A 17,326-nucleotide genomic window follows, 5' to 3' on the forward strand; every position below is an offset into this window, starting at 1 on the left:
TCCTCCTTGCACTGGCTCCCCATCTATTTCAGACTCCAATTTAAAATTCTAATACTGACTTTTAGAGCTCTGCATGATCAAATGCCATCTTATATCACCAAGCTATTACATCCATATGTGACAAGTAGGTCTCTGAGGTCTTCGGACCTGGGCCTATTGGTTGTGCCTAGGACAAGACTGAAGACGAGGGGAGACTGTGCTTTCGAGGTGGTGGCACCTAAAATGTAGAATGCACTGCCTTTGGACGTACGCTCTGTGGACTCTGTTGAAACATTTAAAGTGAAGCTAAAGACCCTTTTGTATAGGCTGGCTTTTACCTAGTTTTTATGGTTTTATGTTTCTGCTGCTTTTTATTTTTGTTCTTATATGAAGCACTTTGTGATTTCTATCTTGAAAGGTGCTATATAAATAAATCTTGCTTGCTTGCTTACATTTATGGCACAGAGATGGATATTGAAAGACATTTGCGGGCATTTGATTGAAAGAAATATGACAACACATAACTACAGAAAGGCAGAATTCCTTTGAAGACATGCAAACTTGGTGTTCCACCGCAGGAAGCTGACGACAAGGAAGACAAGGCCAAACAGCAGTAATGAGTTTTACATGATGGGAAAAATATCTGGTTAGTGTGGATTTCTGCTTTAAAAACCCAGTGAAAGATTGTCTAGCTATGACTGCTGATTTTTTTTTTTTTTTTTTTTTTTTTTTTTTTTTTTTACCAGCTGCATGTAAGACTGTAGCGGATGATATATTTCAGGTCTTCTCAAATGGCTGTAATTATGGCTGAGACCCTTTAAATAATGCGTATATATTCAGGGTTCTCCCCAGGCAATGGAGTAACGGTGACACGCTGTTATGCTGCCACTGCAGCACCACTGTACAGTAGCGTCATCTCGCAATGTTTTAGCGTGAGACTTGGTGAGAATCTGACAGCGTGCAAACCCATTTTTGTGGGGAAATTTCACATAAACAACTTCAGCTCTTTATTTTATCCTGTTTACATCCAGATGACACAAACTATGACAAAACACAAGTGTTCCCCGAAGCCCAATGTTCAGAGGATGCTCTTTGCATTTTTTTTTTTCATCTTGGCGGTGACCACAGCCCGTCTCACCGTGGAGGAGCAGCCAGAAAAGGCGCTGTGATTGCCGGTCCGTCCATGGAGAGGGGCACACCAATGCCGAACGCTGTTTGCCATGGGATCGACCAGATCGGAGGCTAACAACAATGCTGCAGCTTCTGTAACAAGGAACAGGGAAGTTTTTTGAAGAAAATGGCAGAAATCGAAATTCTTGAGGCACTGAGACATACTTTCAGTCATTGAGATTTTGGTGCTGGATACCGTCGTGCATTATTTCCCTTCTATGTTTTAAACGACATGTTGAACCAAAATCATAACATTTCTGGCAGCATTTATGTTGCCTTGAGGAAATGGCCCAGTGTGCACTAGAATGGGATCTGCTAACATTAAGAACTGGGCCACAGATTAATTGCAGTTTACATAAGTGCGATGTTGTGTTATGATGACTCATTTTTAAGTGATAACTATTGTTTTTGATGCAATCGTGGTAAACGTGGCAGCCGCTCTCCACTGTAAGAAATGTCTTATGAACGTCTGCTAGAAGGTTTGTGCACATTTGTAACTGCGACACAGTGTGTGCTGCTCTTACAGAACAGACTTCCACACATCATGACAGACTGTCAAAGTAAACTAAAACAATAAAACCTACCAGCTTTACTGAGGACAACAAAATACAGAAGGCAAAAAAAAAAAGAAACTGAACAGGGCACTCACTCACTTGTAGAATAATTTCCAAGATTAAATATTCCTCATCCGCTCCACCAAAGAAGTCCCGTGATCAAGAGCTGGTGTCGCAGAACTCCTCACAAAGTTCTCTCACAATAAGCGAAGTGCACATCTTGGGCCGCACGGTGCATTATGGGTAGGCTACATTTTTCAGCTACCAGCCCACATGCTATGCCGGCGGAAAGCAGTGAGGAGTGCTATGATTTCGATCATTTCATCCGCTGGAAAGTTGAGGATTTAAAGCGTTTTTGTAAGCTCCACGGATTGCCTGTTACAACCAGGACTACGTATGGCAGTGGACAGAAACGGAAAGAAGAGCTGGCTGCCCTTGCGTGTGCTGCATCATTACAGAAACTACCGTTGGTGCTGACAAAGGAGGAAGAGAGCTGCTGTCAAAAATTACCAGTCCTTGTTGATAGTTGATAGAGACAAACAAATTTTTGACCCCTTGAAGGCAACTGACAGATGGTTAGACGAAGTCCAGAGTCTGAAACTGTGGATATTGCAGGATATTTGCTAAGCAAGGATGAGAAATCGCTACTCCACCGGCTTCATAATTACTACAAGGAAGGTGGGTCTCACATATAACCTCTTTAGTGTCACGTTTGTTTTAAGTTGACAGACATACAGTAATATGTGCATGCATGCTGTTCGTTTATAGAACATGTCAGTATTACAATATTACGCGCCATGTCATTCATGGCGTGACATTAGTCATAAGCCGATGCACGAAAACGGCGTCATCAACCACATTATAATTCGGCGCAGTTTCAGGATATTGACAAAATAAATGTGTGCAAGAAACTTACAATTTTAGTCCATCTTTTATGTCCGTCTGGATCTTTCTTTTCTGTGGGGAAATTGTGTAGAATGAATGGAGGTTTGCTCCCACATTTCTTCTTTCCATCTTTGGGTGGACTCGGCGGAGCTTTGCAATCATGTGTTTTCAGCCAACTTTCAAGCCTATAAATTCCGTTCGAGCATTTCCGCTAATGCTACTGTATACGAAATTCAATGGGAGCGGTGTGAGTTTGGTAGTTGGAATTTTTGCCCCCGTTTAACCCACGCATGAGCAGATGCGTTGCGCACTTTGCTTATTCTGGCATGTTAGATAGAAAAGTCCATTAACTCCTGAAAATAACATTGTTTTTTTCCAATGTCAGAAATATGTCTGGGTGAAAGCATGATGAATGCTCCAAAATGTGGCCCCTGAAGACTTAAAAATGAAAATTACGGTAGACCCAAGTCTACTGTAATAAGTGTGTGTGTGTGTGTGTGTGTTCTCTAGATTTCAGAAACGTATACATTTTATCAATCAAAACAAATATTAAAATGCGTCTTTCTTAGCCCATTGTGCAAGAGGAAAAGCATCTTCAGACATGGTGACTAAGCTGTTTCAGCGACCTGGAAATGCCAATTATATACATGAAATACCAATTTCAAATGAATTTGGTTACATAAACCAAGTAAAAAAATTTTCTTATATATATAATACACACACTATAATTTTGTACTACTTTTAAAAGTAAAAATAAATCCAATTATTAGTGTTATCAAAGATTTTTTTTTTTGATTAATTAGAATGACAGCATGCATGAATCATTGTGTCAAAGTTCTTTAAAAATAGTTTTATTAATAATTTTTGCTCTCCGAGACATTTTCATTGGCATATTAAACAAAAAATAGGCATACTGTTGCCAACTCTTTTCTAACTAATAAACATTTATGAGTATGCTCCAGATTTCTCATAAAATATGTGAGTACTATATTTTTGAAAAACAAAATGCTTGAATTTGTGTTGATGTAATGCCAGACATATACATTTAGGTTTGCACTCCTGTGATTTATTTATCTAATGACTGTAACTTTCACATTTTTTCATTTGTATAAGGGCAGTAATAGAAGGAAAAAGTAGTTACAAAACTTAAAAAAAAATGGTCCAAAAACAGTTGTTGAAGTAATGGACAGACTTTTGAACAGGTATCTTAGACCTGGCATTTTGGAAAATAATTTATAAAGTAATTGTTTTTTTTCCTATTGATTTGATGAACCAAACATGAGACCTTTACTTAAGTAGCAAAATAAATTAAATTATCACATAAATGATTACTTACTTTGGACCAAGTGCTGTTGAAAAGTGGGTAAAAAGTAACAGCAGAGCATATGCTTCCAGCCAAAATGGCTACTATAGCAGTGCATGCTGGGAGGTCAAGCAGTGGTCACCGCTGAAAGGTTGGGGGCACAGTAAGTAACTGCTGCCATCTGACAGCCAGCTGAATATTGTTCTCAATCAAACAAAATGTGCACAAAAGAAAAACATGCAAAATTGGGTAAATCGTACTTATTCAGAGTGCCACCAAATTTTTGTTTTTAACAGTAGACTGCTAAAACTTTCAGACATTATGCAACATCACTAGTATATCACGTTAAGTTAATCATTTAGGATTCTTTTTTAACTGAAAAGAAACACTGAGGTCCTAAATTTACTTTCACCATATAAAAATGTAATTGGGGTGTTCACCGTGCTTTCGCCCATCTGCGTGTTCAGGCAGCCTGCAAAACCAGTGTCATGGAAACATTCCGTGAGCGTATTTACCGCAGAAGTAAAATAGCAGCATGTGAAACAAACAGCAGAATCATCACATGTTAGGATCCAAAATCCAACAGACTGAAAAAATTAAGAGTTTCGGGGCGGTGTGTCACCTCCTGTTGGTAAGCCAAGTAAGACATTTTCCTGAAATGTACCTGCTGACTTGGACAGCGAGAGGAATAATTAGCTATAAAATCCATCAGCGACCTTTTAATTATTACCTCATGTGCATGGCTAGACTTAGCATCATGAATACATTGATGTTGTTTTGCTAACTAGGATATTAAATAACATACAGCATGTACTTGTTTGTGGTTTATTTAGTAGATCAAAAGGATAATTTTTGTGGTTATTTCTCCATTCCAGTTTTCCATTCTTCTTGCAAGAATGACGACTTAAGTACTTTTAAGTCCGTGTAAATTGGTTTCAGTGTTAAATTTAGTAATTCATTACGTTGCAAGTTTGTCATTAGCACTTACACTTTTTCGGGGAGTAAAGCTGGACTTTTTGGGGTTTTTTTGAACAAGATGGTGGGATGTCAAAATCTGAATCACAAGGACAAGGTGAGAATTTCACATGTTGAAGTGAATGCCCCCAGCCTGGTGATGTCGTGTTTTGGGCATTCAAACTTTACAAATTGAAAATTCTGCAGGGAAAATGTGTGAAAAAAAGATACTGGAAGCGCCCACATTTTCATTTGTCTTTCTGTGCATTCTTTTTTACTTTTATAAAGGTATTGTGTCAACAATTCAGAAGAGAGTCAGACCACAAACAGTGCTAAAAGATTTTAATTTTTGTCTTCGGACCTCAGGACACAAGGTTGGATTGGACCCCAAGTGGAAGCGTTGCGTGCCGCGTCGGGTGATAGCTGCTAGCAATACCGCTAAAATTTCTGGGGAGAATCCTGATATTGCTTAAATCTCCAGCCATGAAACAGAAATAAATATTAAAATTTGACAAAACTTAGCAAGTTTTCTCTTCTTGCTTCATCCATGTCTGTTTCTTTTTGAGGGAACACCACCAGATGGTGAGCGCACTGTGTTATGGTGCAGCATTTTATTTCCACTCTGGTACTTAAGTAAACACACAGTTTCAGAATGAAATATTGGCAGATTGCACATTTCTTGGAGAAAACATATTCCATGTACAGCTGATATACCCAGAAACTGATTGGGCATCTTTAAAAGGAAATGGATGGTGGTATAAGCCTTACTTAAATATGTGGTAGTGCTTTCTTTTCTTTTCTTTTTTTCCTCAATAAATTAAAAATGTATTTTGCACAATGTTCAAAAAATTCAGCGGACTTGCTATTTTCATATAACAGTTGATGGAAACCATTAGTTTGTTAGAAATGACACAAGCAAGGAAGGACTTTAGATTCTTATTCTTTTTATTTGTCAGCTCATTTTCTTTCTCTCTGTGTGTGTGTGTGTGTGTGTGTGTGTGTGTGTGTGTGTGTGTGTGTGTGTGTGTGTGTGTGTGTGTAAAATGGCTAAACAATGATAATGAAGGTGAAAGCAGCCAACTAATGAAGTCATACTTGAATTTCTGGCAAATCACTTCTGGTCAGTCTGTTTTCTCAGCTGTTAAGCTCCAAATGAAAAATAGTTATTTTCAAAAAAACAACTACTGTGAGGGACTATTTTAATCCAGTTGTAAAGTTTGAGTATGACAGGTTATTAAAGAGCAAGAAGGTAATGAGCAGATGGGATTTTACAGTATTTTGTTCTCTTCATGTTTGATGGCAGATAACTCATTTTGAAGTGGTCAATTAACATAGTGACCAAGATAGATGTGGCCCATTATTTAATCCAGCACTTTAATGCAACCATTTATTTTCTTGTGTAAATAATTTATCACATCAAAAATGTAGAGTTTCAGTCGATAATGGAGTTTTCATTTTGCCATGTTTTGCCCATTGAGAGTTGTGAGAATTTCCAGAGAGAGATTTCTGTTTCCGTTGTCATGACTATAGGAAATGGGCAGATAATATGTTGACATGTTGCCAGTGTGCTCGCAATCATGCTTCCATGTGGGTTTTTCTTTTTTTTTTATTGAAAAGAATAATGCTTTCCTTTAATGTCTGAATTTTGGACAAAAAACTCAGCTGGACAACCCCAATACATGTCATGTTAGATGTCCCTTCCGTCTCACCCAATCTCCCAATCCAGTATTATTTAATTTTTTATCTGTACATTGATTTGGTACAAGATTTATGTCATATATTCTTCCTGATGCCACTGCAGATGAACAAGGAGAGTGAATGCGTGGATGTTTTTTAAATAATCACCAAGCAAACCCACATGGAAATGGAAAGTAACCCCACACCCCACGGAGTTCGGCAGACATGCACCTTCTTGCTTTGAGTCAAGAATGCCAACTGCTGGGCCACCATGCTGCCTCACATTTCATGCGTGACAGTCGGGGCATGTTGATGTTGCACATTCTTGACATAAATGTCAGGCAGAACACAAGACCTAGCTTTGTCTTGAGGTGGGTACAGCCTCCAGACAGTTTCAGAGTTTTTTTCATGTGGTTTTGTGCATGCTCTGTCATCAACATCCCAGGGGTTGATGGGATGCAGTCGCTCAAGTTGGATGCCCCGTGGCCCTGGCCTTGAGTTAGGGTTGTACAGCAGGTGCTTGTAGGAGGCCACCTTTGGGTCTTGGTAATTCTGTCTGATTAATCAGATATGGGACACTAGCTTGTTCACTGTTAGCAGTTCATTTGGTTTCTCCAAGCGCGTTATGTATTTTATTTTTGTTTGAATTGTGCCCATTTCAAAATGCAGCTATTGGACGCACATTTCTGGGATGAGAAAAATTTTCAAGTGATGCACTCTGAGAAATTAATTGTATGCTCTTTTCAGTGCATCCAACATGTCGCACACAGGACTAGAATTGTTACTGTCAATGCAGTTATTCTGGTTATTATACTAGCTTCAATACAAAAAAAAGCTGATTGCTCTGACATGTAATTCGAAGTGGTTTCAGGTTGCACTTGTTGGCCTTCAGTCATGTTTGCATTTACCCTGACTGGATGTACAAGCAGAGAAAAGTGTATCTTTCAACCTCAGGTGCTGCAGTAGACGGTCTGTCTGTTGTGCTTTGGTCTTACACGTTTGCGAATTTGTCGATGGGCTGCTGATATTCACATTACAGCTCTGCAAGTTCAGCAAGCACGCGTTGGAAACCTTTAAATACTGCAGATGAGTTACCAAATATAAAATGTCACTAAACCCATTGTGACACACATACAGTTCAGGTCTGATTACTGCTGATGTCACCTTTGGGAAGTTTAGAGTTTAATAATTTAATAAAGTTGTTTCTTTTGGGATGATTTCTTGCAAGGGCAAAAAAAAAAACCAAATTATTATTCAGTTAAGTACTCCTCTGTCTTATGAATAAATACATAAAAACTGTCAAATGTGTTTATTTAAACACAGTTACAGAATCTGTTATTTAATAGCAAATTAAAGGAGCAGTCTGCACAATTAACCCCCAAAGTATGTGAGTAAGGACTACTCTCTCACGTACAAAGTAGCTGACAATCAAAACAGCTTCATCACTGTTTACTCACTGATGTGGAATTAAATGTGTATTCTCAAAAGCCTTTTGTCCATGACGCTCATTAAAGTACTGTCAATACGCTGTGAAACTGTCATCCTTAATGTCGCCCGTTGTTTTCCCCTCGCAGCTGTCCCGTTCCCCCCCAGTCACCGGCTGACGGCTAAAGAGGTGTTTGACAGCGATGGAAAGCCCAAAGTCGACGTGCTGAAGGCTCACCTAACCAAGGAAGGCCGCGTGGATGAAGCTGTGGCTCTCAGGCTCATCGGGGAAGGTGCCGCGATTTTGCGCTCAGAGAAGAACCTGCTGGACATCGATGCACCTGTCACAGGTGGGCAGCTGAACACGGGTGTTCACTGTGCACAAAAGATTGAACGAAATGTCCCAAAACCTGTTGGGAATTGTTTGGGCTTGGCTAAAATGGGTCGGAGCCAAGAAATGTGCAGTTTATTTCTGTTTTGCCAGAGCAGAAGTTGAGAAAATTGATGTGACAAGGTTGCGTTTGTTTGCCAGTAGATTCCAGTAGGTGTGGATTATTGTTATTATTTAAAACACTGTGACATTGGCTGTTTTTAAAAATGAGCTGGTTTTTTTTTATATATTTATATTTATAAACTTGCCAAGAATATTTCACTGGTTCTGAAATTACATTTTGAGGTGGGTCTTAAAGTGGCACAACATAGAAATTTTCGTAGATGTGCCTATTGGTTTGGAGACTGAACTGCAAAAAAAAAATATGGCAGGAAATTAAACTCGTCTTTGGTAAGCATTTCAGGTTGGGCTTCTAGTTGTCACCTGAACTTATTATGTCTGTAATTTTAACTAATGAATGCTTGTGGATATCTTGAGCTAAGAGCTTGGCGACATTTTTTTTTCCTCTTTTTTTTTTTTTGTTTTTTTTGTTTGAGTATGTAGGTCAGTGTTTAGTCACTCTGATTCCAAAGCCTGCAGGCTAAAGGAGTAATAGAATGCAGCTGTGTTACATAATAAGGATACAACAGTTTCATGTCTCTTTTTTTTTTTTTATAAGAAATTTCAACTACACTTTGTTGGAAGGCACATGGGAGACTGGTGCAACAAGCAGAAGTTGCACAATGCACAGTTCCTCCAGTCACAACCACAGAAACCGATAACACATTCATGGCAGTCTGTTGGATCATTTTGTTTTATTACTTTTGATTAAATCTTAAAAATTTAATTTTTATGCAGAGATCAACTTTATACCAGAATTGAACATTTGACATTCATATTAGTTTATTTTTAATGTCGTCTTACGGCCGATTGCCGTAGCCCATACTTTTGGAATCACTTGCTGTCAGTTATTCATGTGTGTTAGAATAGAAGCACAGTCGTGCTGTGCTCTCCTAACAAAGCACTGCGCACCTCACACAGTATGAAAATTTAATTTTCTTCATAAACGAAGTCATTGTGCCCCCAGGACACACGTGGGCTGTGCAGCTCACCATTGCCGTTTATTTTAAGAAACACACAAGAACTACTGCGCTTGATTGCACTCGCTTAAAAGCTTCACGCTTTATTTCACACAAAACTCTCAGCTGGCTCAGATATCACATAACTTTGCAAATACAAAGCATTTACCTCCTTCAGTCAAAGGCATCATCGACAGATACTCAACGCACGAGAAAAAAAAATGCTCAAAATGCTTCCATAGTTACAAATTTTCAAAATGTTCTTATAGTCAAGCACTTGTTCTGCCTCAGCGGTTCCTTGGGGCTGACGTTGAGATTCTTTGTGCCTGCCCTGTGTGAGGGCAACATGTTGGTCAGAGCCTCATCAAAGCAATGATACACTCCGTCTCTTGTCTGTGTTCTTGGTCAGACTCTCTCTTTCTACATTAGAATTTGTGATGGTGCGGCTTTGATGTTGTTGTAGTCAGAGCTGGAGAGCTCCTCAAAAGCTCTATGGCAACGTATCATTACCAGAATGTCATCCTCAGTAGCATCTGCTCATACTTGGCAGATATTACTTACTTAAACTAATGAAGATGTGGTTTGTTTGGGTGTTTTGAGCATGCGTGTGTGGGTGGGTGGGGGGCTTTTTTATCAGCCTCTTCAAAAGCTCTTCTAACCACAAACCGGTGTTCCAGCAGCTTCCAGTTCATGGCAGGACTGTGTGTTGGTGGCTCTTGTTTTGTTCCCGGCCATCCAAACTAGTTTGGCCTCAAGTGATTAGTTGAGTATCTTTTGGTTAATTTTTCCAGTAAATCATGTTTGCTTCTTCCTGAGAATCAAAAAATAAGAAAAACTGAAAATAAAATCCTACCATATTTCAAAAGGTTGAAACTAAATTATTTTCATTATAATTCATTTTGATTTGTAATTGTTCATCCATTTGTAGTTTGATCAATAAAATGGTGGAGAAATATTGAGTGTTTCACTAAGCCCAGGATGACGTCCTTAGAGGTTTTGTTTTGGCCACAACCCAGAAGATATTCCTGCTGTATTTCCCTGATGTGTATGCTCAGATATTTGCAGTCCGTGTTTATATATATATATATATATATATATATATATATATATATATATATATATATATATATATATATATATATATATATATATATATATATATATATATATATATATATATATATATATATATATTAAAAAACAAAGTATTTCTTTGTTTCTCAGTACGGGTCTGTTCCACATGTCTGCTGCGTGTTCTATTTTTGGGTCACGTTCACAGGAACTTTCTATCTCTCGGTTTCAGTCTTCTCTCTGCCCTTCAGCATCCTCCCCAACACGACACGCAGTTAGCACATTAGTATGTAAATATTTAACATGGATGCAAAGTGCTGTAACATGTCATCTGTCTCCCGCTCACACTCCCAAACTCACTTCCTGGTTGGCCAGATGGCAAGTGGGAATTTGCTGTGGGAGGGAGGGGCTTATGCAGAATGCTGCTGGCTTAGCGCAAAGAGCACAAGCTGCTCCTCCGCCAGCAGAGCTTCATTATGCACATCGGCAAATGGCAACAAGTTTTTAACTTCCGGTCTTTCTGCAACGTGCTCAGATCCAAAAATGCATCCGCTATCACCAAAATGTTGCTGTTTATTGCTGTGATGTGAAATCAGGAAAATGCATTTTGCTTTCGCCTTAGCTGAACATAAATGTTGTTCATCTTACCATTTGTACCATGAGTATAAATGGCAGGGAAGGCAGTTTTGCTTCTTTTATGTCAAATATTTTATTTATTTGTTTTTTAGTAGCTTTATCAGATTGTCCATGTTGACCAAGTAAACCTGGTGCTGCTGGTATCGTGGCGCTGTGTTCATGCGTTATACATTTACGTGGTCATTAAGGTAGTTGTACTGAAATTTGAAGCAGAAAATTAAATTAGGGATTTGTAATTAACCCTCCAAGCAGTGTCTGGGCAGCTTTTGCTCCAGTCTCATTTGTGCTCACTGTGGGCTCATTTTTCACTGCACCTGCAAGTCCTGCACCTCTGTGGAGGCAGCACAATCATGGGTAGAAGTAGAGGAAATTCAAGTGTTTTTTATGCATGATAAGGAAACTTTGTCATAAATAATAAAAGGGTGGGTGGGGGGAACACAAGTTGATTTACTTGGATTGTTTGCAAAACAAGATAGACGGGATTGATATTTAAAATGTTTTTCCAAGTTGTCCAACATTGTTAGAATTCCTGGAAAAAGGCGGAGCTCCATGTTGGTTTTGTCACATGACTGTTTATCAGTTGAGTCATTCAAAGAAGATAAATTCAGAGTTTATTTTGTTGCCCCGCCCACCCACCCCCTTCCCAAAGGAACCCACCAGTGATACCGTCCTTGAATAGCTGGTGTGCAAAGATCACAGTTGGGATCTTGCATGCAGCACGGCGGACTTGTGCTGCGTTTCATGTGCAGAAACATCTGTTATGCAATGTTAGCGTAGCCAAGGCAATTCCTGAAAAGCACATGGTGATGTCACAGCAAGTACAACAATGCTTCAGGCTCCACGGGAATGCAAGAAAAAGAAATTTACCAACATCTTGAACATCTTGGCGCTGTTAAAACAAGACCATGGCAGAGCACCTGACACCCTGGTTCAATCAGGATCAGACTTTGTTGTCATATTTTAGCACACAGCAGCATCACAAGCTCTCTGTCGCTGATGCAGAACATCCGCGAAAGAAAGAAATAGACGATGGGGAAAACAATTTAAAAGATTGTTTGCTAATGTATGTGTGGACACTGACAAAAGTGTAGTTATTCATCGTCGACAGAAAGTAATCAGTCGGTTTTAAATTTTGACAAGTAAAACTGTAATTCCATACATTATAAATCCACATTTTGTCACTTCATGAATATTAATATGTGCTTTGAAGCTGCATGTCTGTGATGAATCGGTGGCGTTGGCGCTCAGGAGGTGTCATTATGAAGGCATCTCAATCAGAAGCTGATCAGGCTGCTCCTGGCTGACTGTGAATTTCTCTGGCTCAGTGAGCCTGGCCTTCTGGAGTGGCCTGTGTAGGTTCTGAAGCCAGGTTGTGTAATGCCCACCACCCACTCAGGAACTGCTGCCCGCTGATATGCTGCTCGGGGAGATCACTTTAATGCAGGAACAGGAGATGCCCAGAACCAATTGTTCCTCACTCCAGATAATGTACTCCCACCTGCTCTTCTGATGTAGGTTTTCGTTCTCACTTGCATTTTTTTTTTTTTTTTGGGTGAGTATGTGACAAAACAGAGAGAGCGGCTGAGCGTGTCTGTAGGTGTAGCAGCGAGCGGGGATGGATCGTGTTTTCCGTGATGCAGCCAGAGCATTCCTCTTCACCCATCATTGTTCGCGCTCACGCATGCAAGCCGACGACGGATAACGGTGATCACATCACTCAGGGTCTTTCAGGGCCAGCGATTGAACTCCAGCCATCCCTGAGTCACCTCGCTTGTTCTGGTGCCAGCGAGAGAATGCTTTGTAAAAGGTCTGCTGGAAAAGCCGGCCTCCCACACACTGTTTGATGTGCGCTTCAGGTGCACTTTTAGCCTGTTGATCTCTCCCCAGATTCTCCTCTGTAATGTTGACTTCTAAAAAAAAAACCCCAAAAGAAAATAATGTAAATTTTTTTCCGATGAACACCGACTTTAATGAAACGTTTATTTGAATGCAGCATTGTAAATGTGTTTACTCCCTCTGTCATGCGTTTGTGGACGATACTATGTTTTCTGTTTGATATAAAGGATCCCGTGTGCACACAAACTAAGCATTGTGTTGCTCATGTTTTTTTATATTGCTGATACTGTGAGGCGAGCCTTATCAGGTCAGCAGCAGCTTACATTTTATCTTTTTTCAGTGATACAAGCTGCCATTGTTCAAAGGATTCAAGGCCACTGGGATGTTTCCATAGCAATAACCAGCCGTAGCATCACCAATTCGCTGAGATAAAACGAGATAAATCACCTCACATCTTGGCTGGTTGAGCTGTCTCTTTTGTTAAAGTGAATATTTCAGTTCAGGATATATGGGGTTCTTTTTTACCTCAACAACGAAGTTGGGCAGAGGTTATGTTTTTGCCCCATTTTGTTTGTGAACAGCCTGGGACCTGCAATTTTTCATATATTGTTATGACATTTTTACAGAGGATTCATATCCTGATAGGCAATAACTGATTCAGTTTTCAAGGTCAAAGTCAGGAAGAATATTGGAAAAATCCCTATCCTTTAATATTGAATGAATTTTCAAAAATGTACAACTCTCCTTTCATATTTGAGAGCATTGTGTAGGATGGTATCATTTATCGACTGACAGTTTGATCCAGATCTGATCTGGATTATAGACATTTAATGTATATTTTACAGTATATCTTAAACAAACATGCCCTAATCACTCTCATATTTGAAAGTAAGGTGCAGACTGGCACTCACTTATCACCTGACACAGTTTGATCCGGATCTGATCTGGATTACAGATTTTGTGGCCATTTAAATTTAACATTGAAAACCCCACTTAATGTATATTTTACATTATATCTTAATCAAACGTGGCCCAATCACTCTCATATTTGAAAGTGAGGTGCAGATTGGCACTGACTATCACCTGACAAAGTTTGGTCTGGATTACAGATTTTCTGGCCATTGATATATTTAACATTGTAAACCCCCATTTAATGTATATTTTACATTACATCTTAATCAAACGTGCACCGTGTGCCTTCTGGCAAACTAGTTGAAATTTTTACATATTTTTCAGAAAGTCTTTCTTTGTTCCACCTCGCTATGAATTGTGGAATTTGACAGTGCAACAAACAAAAGCTAGGCTATGCACAGTTTCTTCAATCACAGCCACAGAAACCAAAAATGCTTCAGCGTTGTCTTGGGCATCTTGGGGACTTCCTTCAGGGCAAAATTAAAACTACGCAACGCAGCAATGATGTGGAGGTGAGCAACAGAGATAGATATTGAGTCAAAATGTGGGAAGCACAACAATCAAAGTCCAAATCACTGTGCTATTAATGAAAATGAGAAATGCTTATGTTGGGTATAAATGTAATAAATGGGCAACACCTTTTTCCACAAATGGGGCCACTTTTTCGCTTTTGGTAATGTTAAGATCTTTTGCCTGACTAGTCTGTCTGTGGAGACCCACTATTATGGTGCAAACAACACACCCTTTGCCAGTGTGTACTAATTGCCTCATAATTTTTTATTTTTCCAACTTGGCCCATTGGCATTTATGATTTATTCTATTCTTAAGGGTGGCAATTTAATCTATCAAGTACTTACGCTAAAGGACCATGCTAATTAGAGAAAATTAATTTCTCTGAAATAATCAATTGATGAAATATTACTGTTTAAGATTAAGCATTGTTTGAATCTTTTTTTTTCTTTCTATTAAACCAATTTTCCAAGACAGCTACTCTAAAGCCTTCCTGTGCCACATTTGTGTCATCATTATCACTTAAAGGACAAAGTAAAGAATTGTTCCAAAATTGGACATCAGTAACAAGAGTCCTTTTTGAAATTGGTGCCTTTGGTGAATTTAAAGTTACTTGTGTGTGTTTAATAAAAGACACTGCAAAGGAGAGAGTTACGATACAGTCAAGGAGAACTGATTGTCAGAACTGTCTCACAGGGCTCGTAACGTGAGATAATTGCACTCCAACGCTGTCCTCCAGCTCCCACTAATTGGGTATCGCTCCGAAAGTATTTCTCACAGGCTTTTATTGCAATTGCTACTGCTCAGTGCAGTTCATAAAGCAACAAACAGTCTTTCAAAAAGAAAGTCATGTTCATAATTAGTTCATTGCTTGATAAATAAATTAGCTATATAACACACTTAGTCATCAGATGTATGCCATGGCTGTCGCCATCTTACTGTGGCTTTTGGAATAGCTGAATTCCCCCCCAAAATGTTTATTGGGCTGAACCAAGTCCAGGTCCAGAAATAATTCAAGGTCTTGGGCAGTTGTGGTTCCTGTCAAGCGATTGTCATCTTTTTGAGTTTTTTTTTTTTTTTTTTTTTTTTTCCCTTTCCACGGTTTCGAGATAACTAACCTTTGAAACTACCCTTTGATGCTTTATGATCTGTGTGTTTTTGAGCAGTTTCCACTAGGGTTGGGTATCGAGAACCGGTTCTCTTCGGGTATTGTTAAGAAATGATTCAATCCACCGACATCAGTAGCCTTCTTGCTTAATGATTCCTTTATCAGTCCTTCAGAGTGGCTACTGTTCTTGGCGGTGTTTGTCGGGAAAATGACCATGTCTCTATGTTGATTACAGAACCCCTGCAGGGTCTCTAATCAACCGTTTCTGCAGCGTGGCTCTTCTTTGAAGCTTGAAGCAATGAAGCATTGATGCAACCCGCTGCTTCGTTGGTTCTTTGTTTTATTTCGCTTTATCTTAATTCTTCCCCGCTAAAACCCTAAAGAGCATATGTCTGTGTTATATTTACCTTTTTTTTTTTTTTTTTTTTTTTTTTATGTTACACCGACCTGTTATGGTCTTCTGAAACAGTTGATGTATTTTATAACTTAAAAATGGGACAGATGCTAACGCATTAGCATGTCTATGGCATTTTCAATGCTAAAGTTAGCATTAAGCTGTTTGCATCTCAGCACGTTTCTGTGCATTTGTTTTCTGCATTACAATTAATGGTCCAGCGTTTGTTGTCATAAGAGTCAAATGTATTACAAATTGTAATTTTTTAAATTTATTTTTGTTTATATATTAATAATAGCAACAGCAATAATTATAGTAATGATAACTAATAATCCTAAAATACAATTTTAGAGAGAGACAAAAAGAAACTGATTGAAAATACACAACAGAAAATATAAAACCAACTAACAGTTAACATAAATAAATCTAGAAATAAGTGTTTCCTGTGAACACCTAGTGACTCTTACATCTCCACTTCATCCCTGTTTTATTTAAGCTTAATAGCAATTTGTTTTGGTCAAACCATATTTTCAGTTTAATTTCTTCAGTGATTTCCTCCAGAACTATCTGCCAAGCTAGAAAACTGCTGCATCCTAGTAAGAACAGGAATGAATTTGAATAAGGAAGGTTGGGGTTTTTTTGGGGGGGGGGGGGGTTCTCTCACTAAAATGGATGCTGCACTCACTGCAGTTTAATGTCTGGAATAGTCCCAAATTGCATTTCAGAGCTTCTACAATTCAAAAGTTTTTATGTGGATGGTGTTGGGGGGTAATTTTGGGTTACCTTTTTTATTGTTTTTCACCACTTTCATCCCTGAATACATCAATCGTGAGTCACTTTTGTGAGGATTAAAGCCACCTGTCTTGTTGCGAGAAAGAAACGAGAATCGTCCTCTGTTCTTGTTATGTTTCGGATGCGGTCGGAGCACCGACCCAGCGTTTGAAAGGACCCAGCATAAAATAAGCAGAGCACGGTTCAAAAGGTAACAGAATTTAATAAACATAACAGTGAGTGACGTGCTAAACAACTAAAAAGTCAGCGGTCTGGTGAGGTGGAAACACGGCGCGCTCTCAACAGCGCAAACGGTCCGGAGCCACAGCAGTTCAGACCCAGGGACCCCGCCGACACCCCCCAGGTGGCCGCGACAAACCAAGTCTGTGAAGAAAGAAAACATGGAGGTGAGTCCAACTCCACACAGAGAGACACAACTCAAAGGTGCACGCAATCAGCAAACACTTCCTGGCTTAAATCTATACATCAGTTTCTCACCCTGCAGGCACGGAACAACTCAGTTCAAATCTCCACTGCAGCAGAAGCTGATTAGACAATTAGCATAACGTGACAGCCCAATAACACAAGGTGTGAGGGACATCAAATCCACTGTCATTACTTCATAAAAGTCACCAAAACCAAATTACCTCAGGAAGTGTGCTGAAGAGCGTGAGACCTCACCCAATCCTCCT

General features: G+C 39.2%; 1 protein-coding gene across 2 annotated transcripts in view; it reads left to right on the forward strand.

Annotated features, from left to right (window-relative positions):
- LOC117505455 (serine/threonine-protein phosphatase 2B catalytic subunit alpha isoform) overlaps positions 1 to 17,326 on the forward strand; it is a 122,658-nt gene that overhangs the window by 58,272 nt on the left and 47,060 nt on the right. For both annotated transcript variants that reach the window (XM_034165110.1, XM_034165111.1), the window contains exon 2: positions 8,097 to 8,297. In XM_034165110.1, coding sequence (XP_034021001.1) covers positions 8,097 to 8,297 — 201 coding nt within the window. The remainder of the gene's footprint in view (positions 1 to 8,096; positions 8,298 to 17,326) is intronic.

This window comes from Thalassophryne amazonica, chromosome 23 (assembly GCF_902500255.1).
Source record: "Thalassophryne amazonica chromosome 23, fThaAma1.1, whole genome shotgun sequence".
NCBI classification, from domain to species: domain Eukaryota; kingdom Metazoa; phylum Chordata; class Actinopteri; order Batrachoidiformes; family Batrachoididae; genus Thalassophryne; species Thalassophryne amazonica.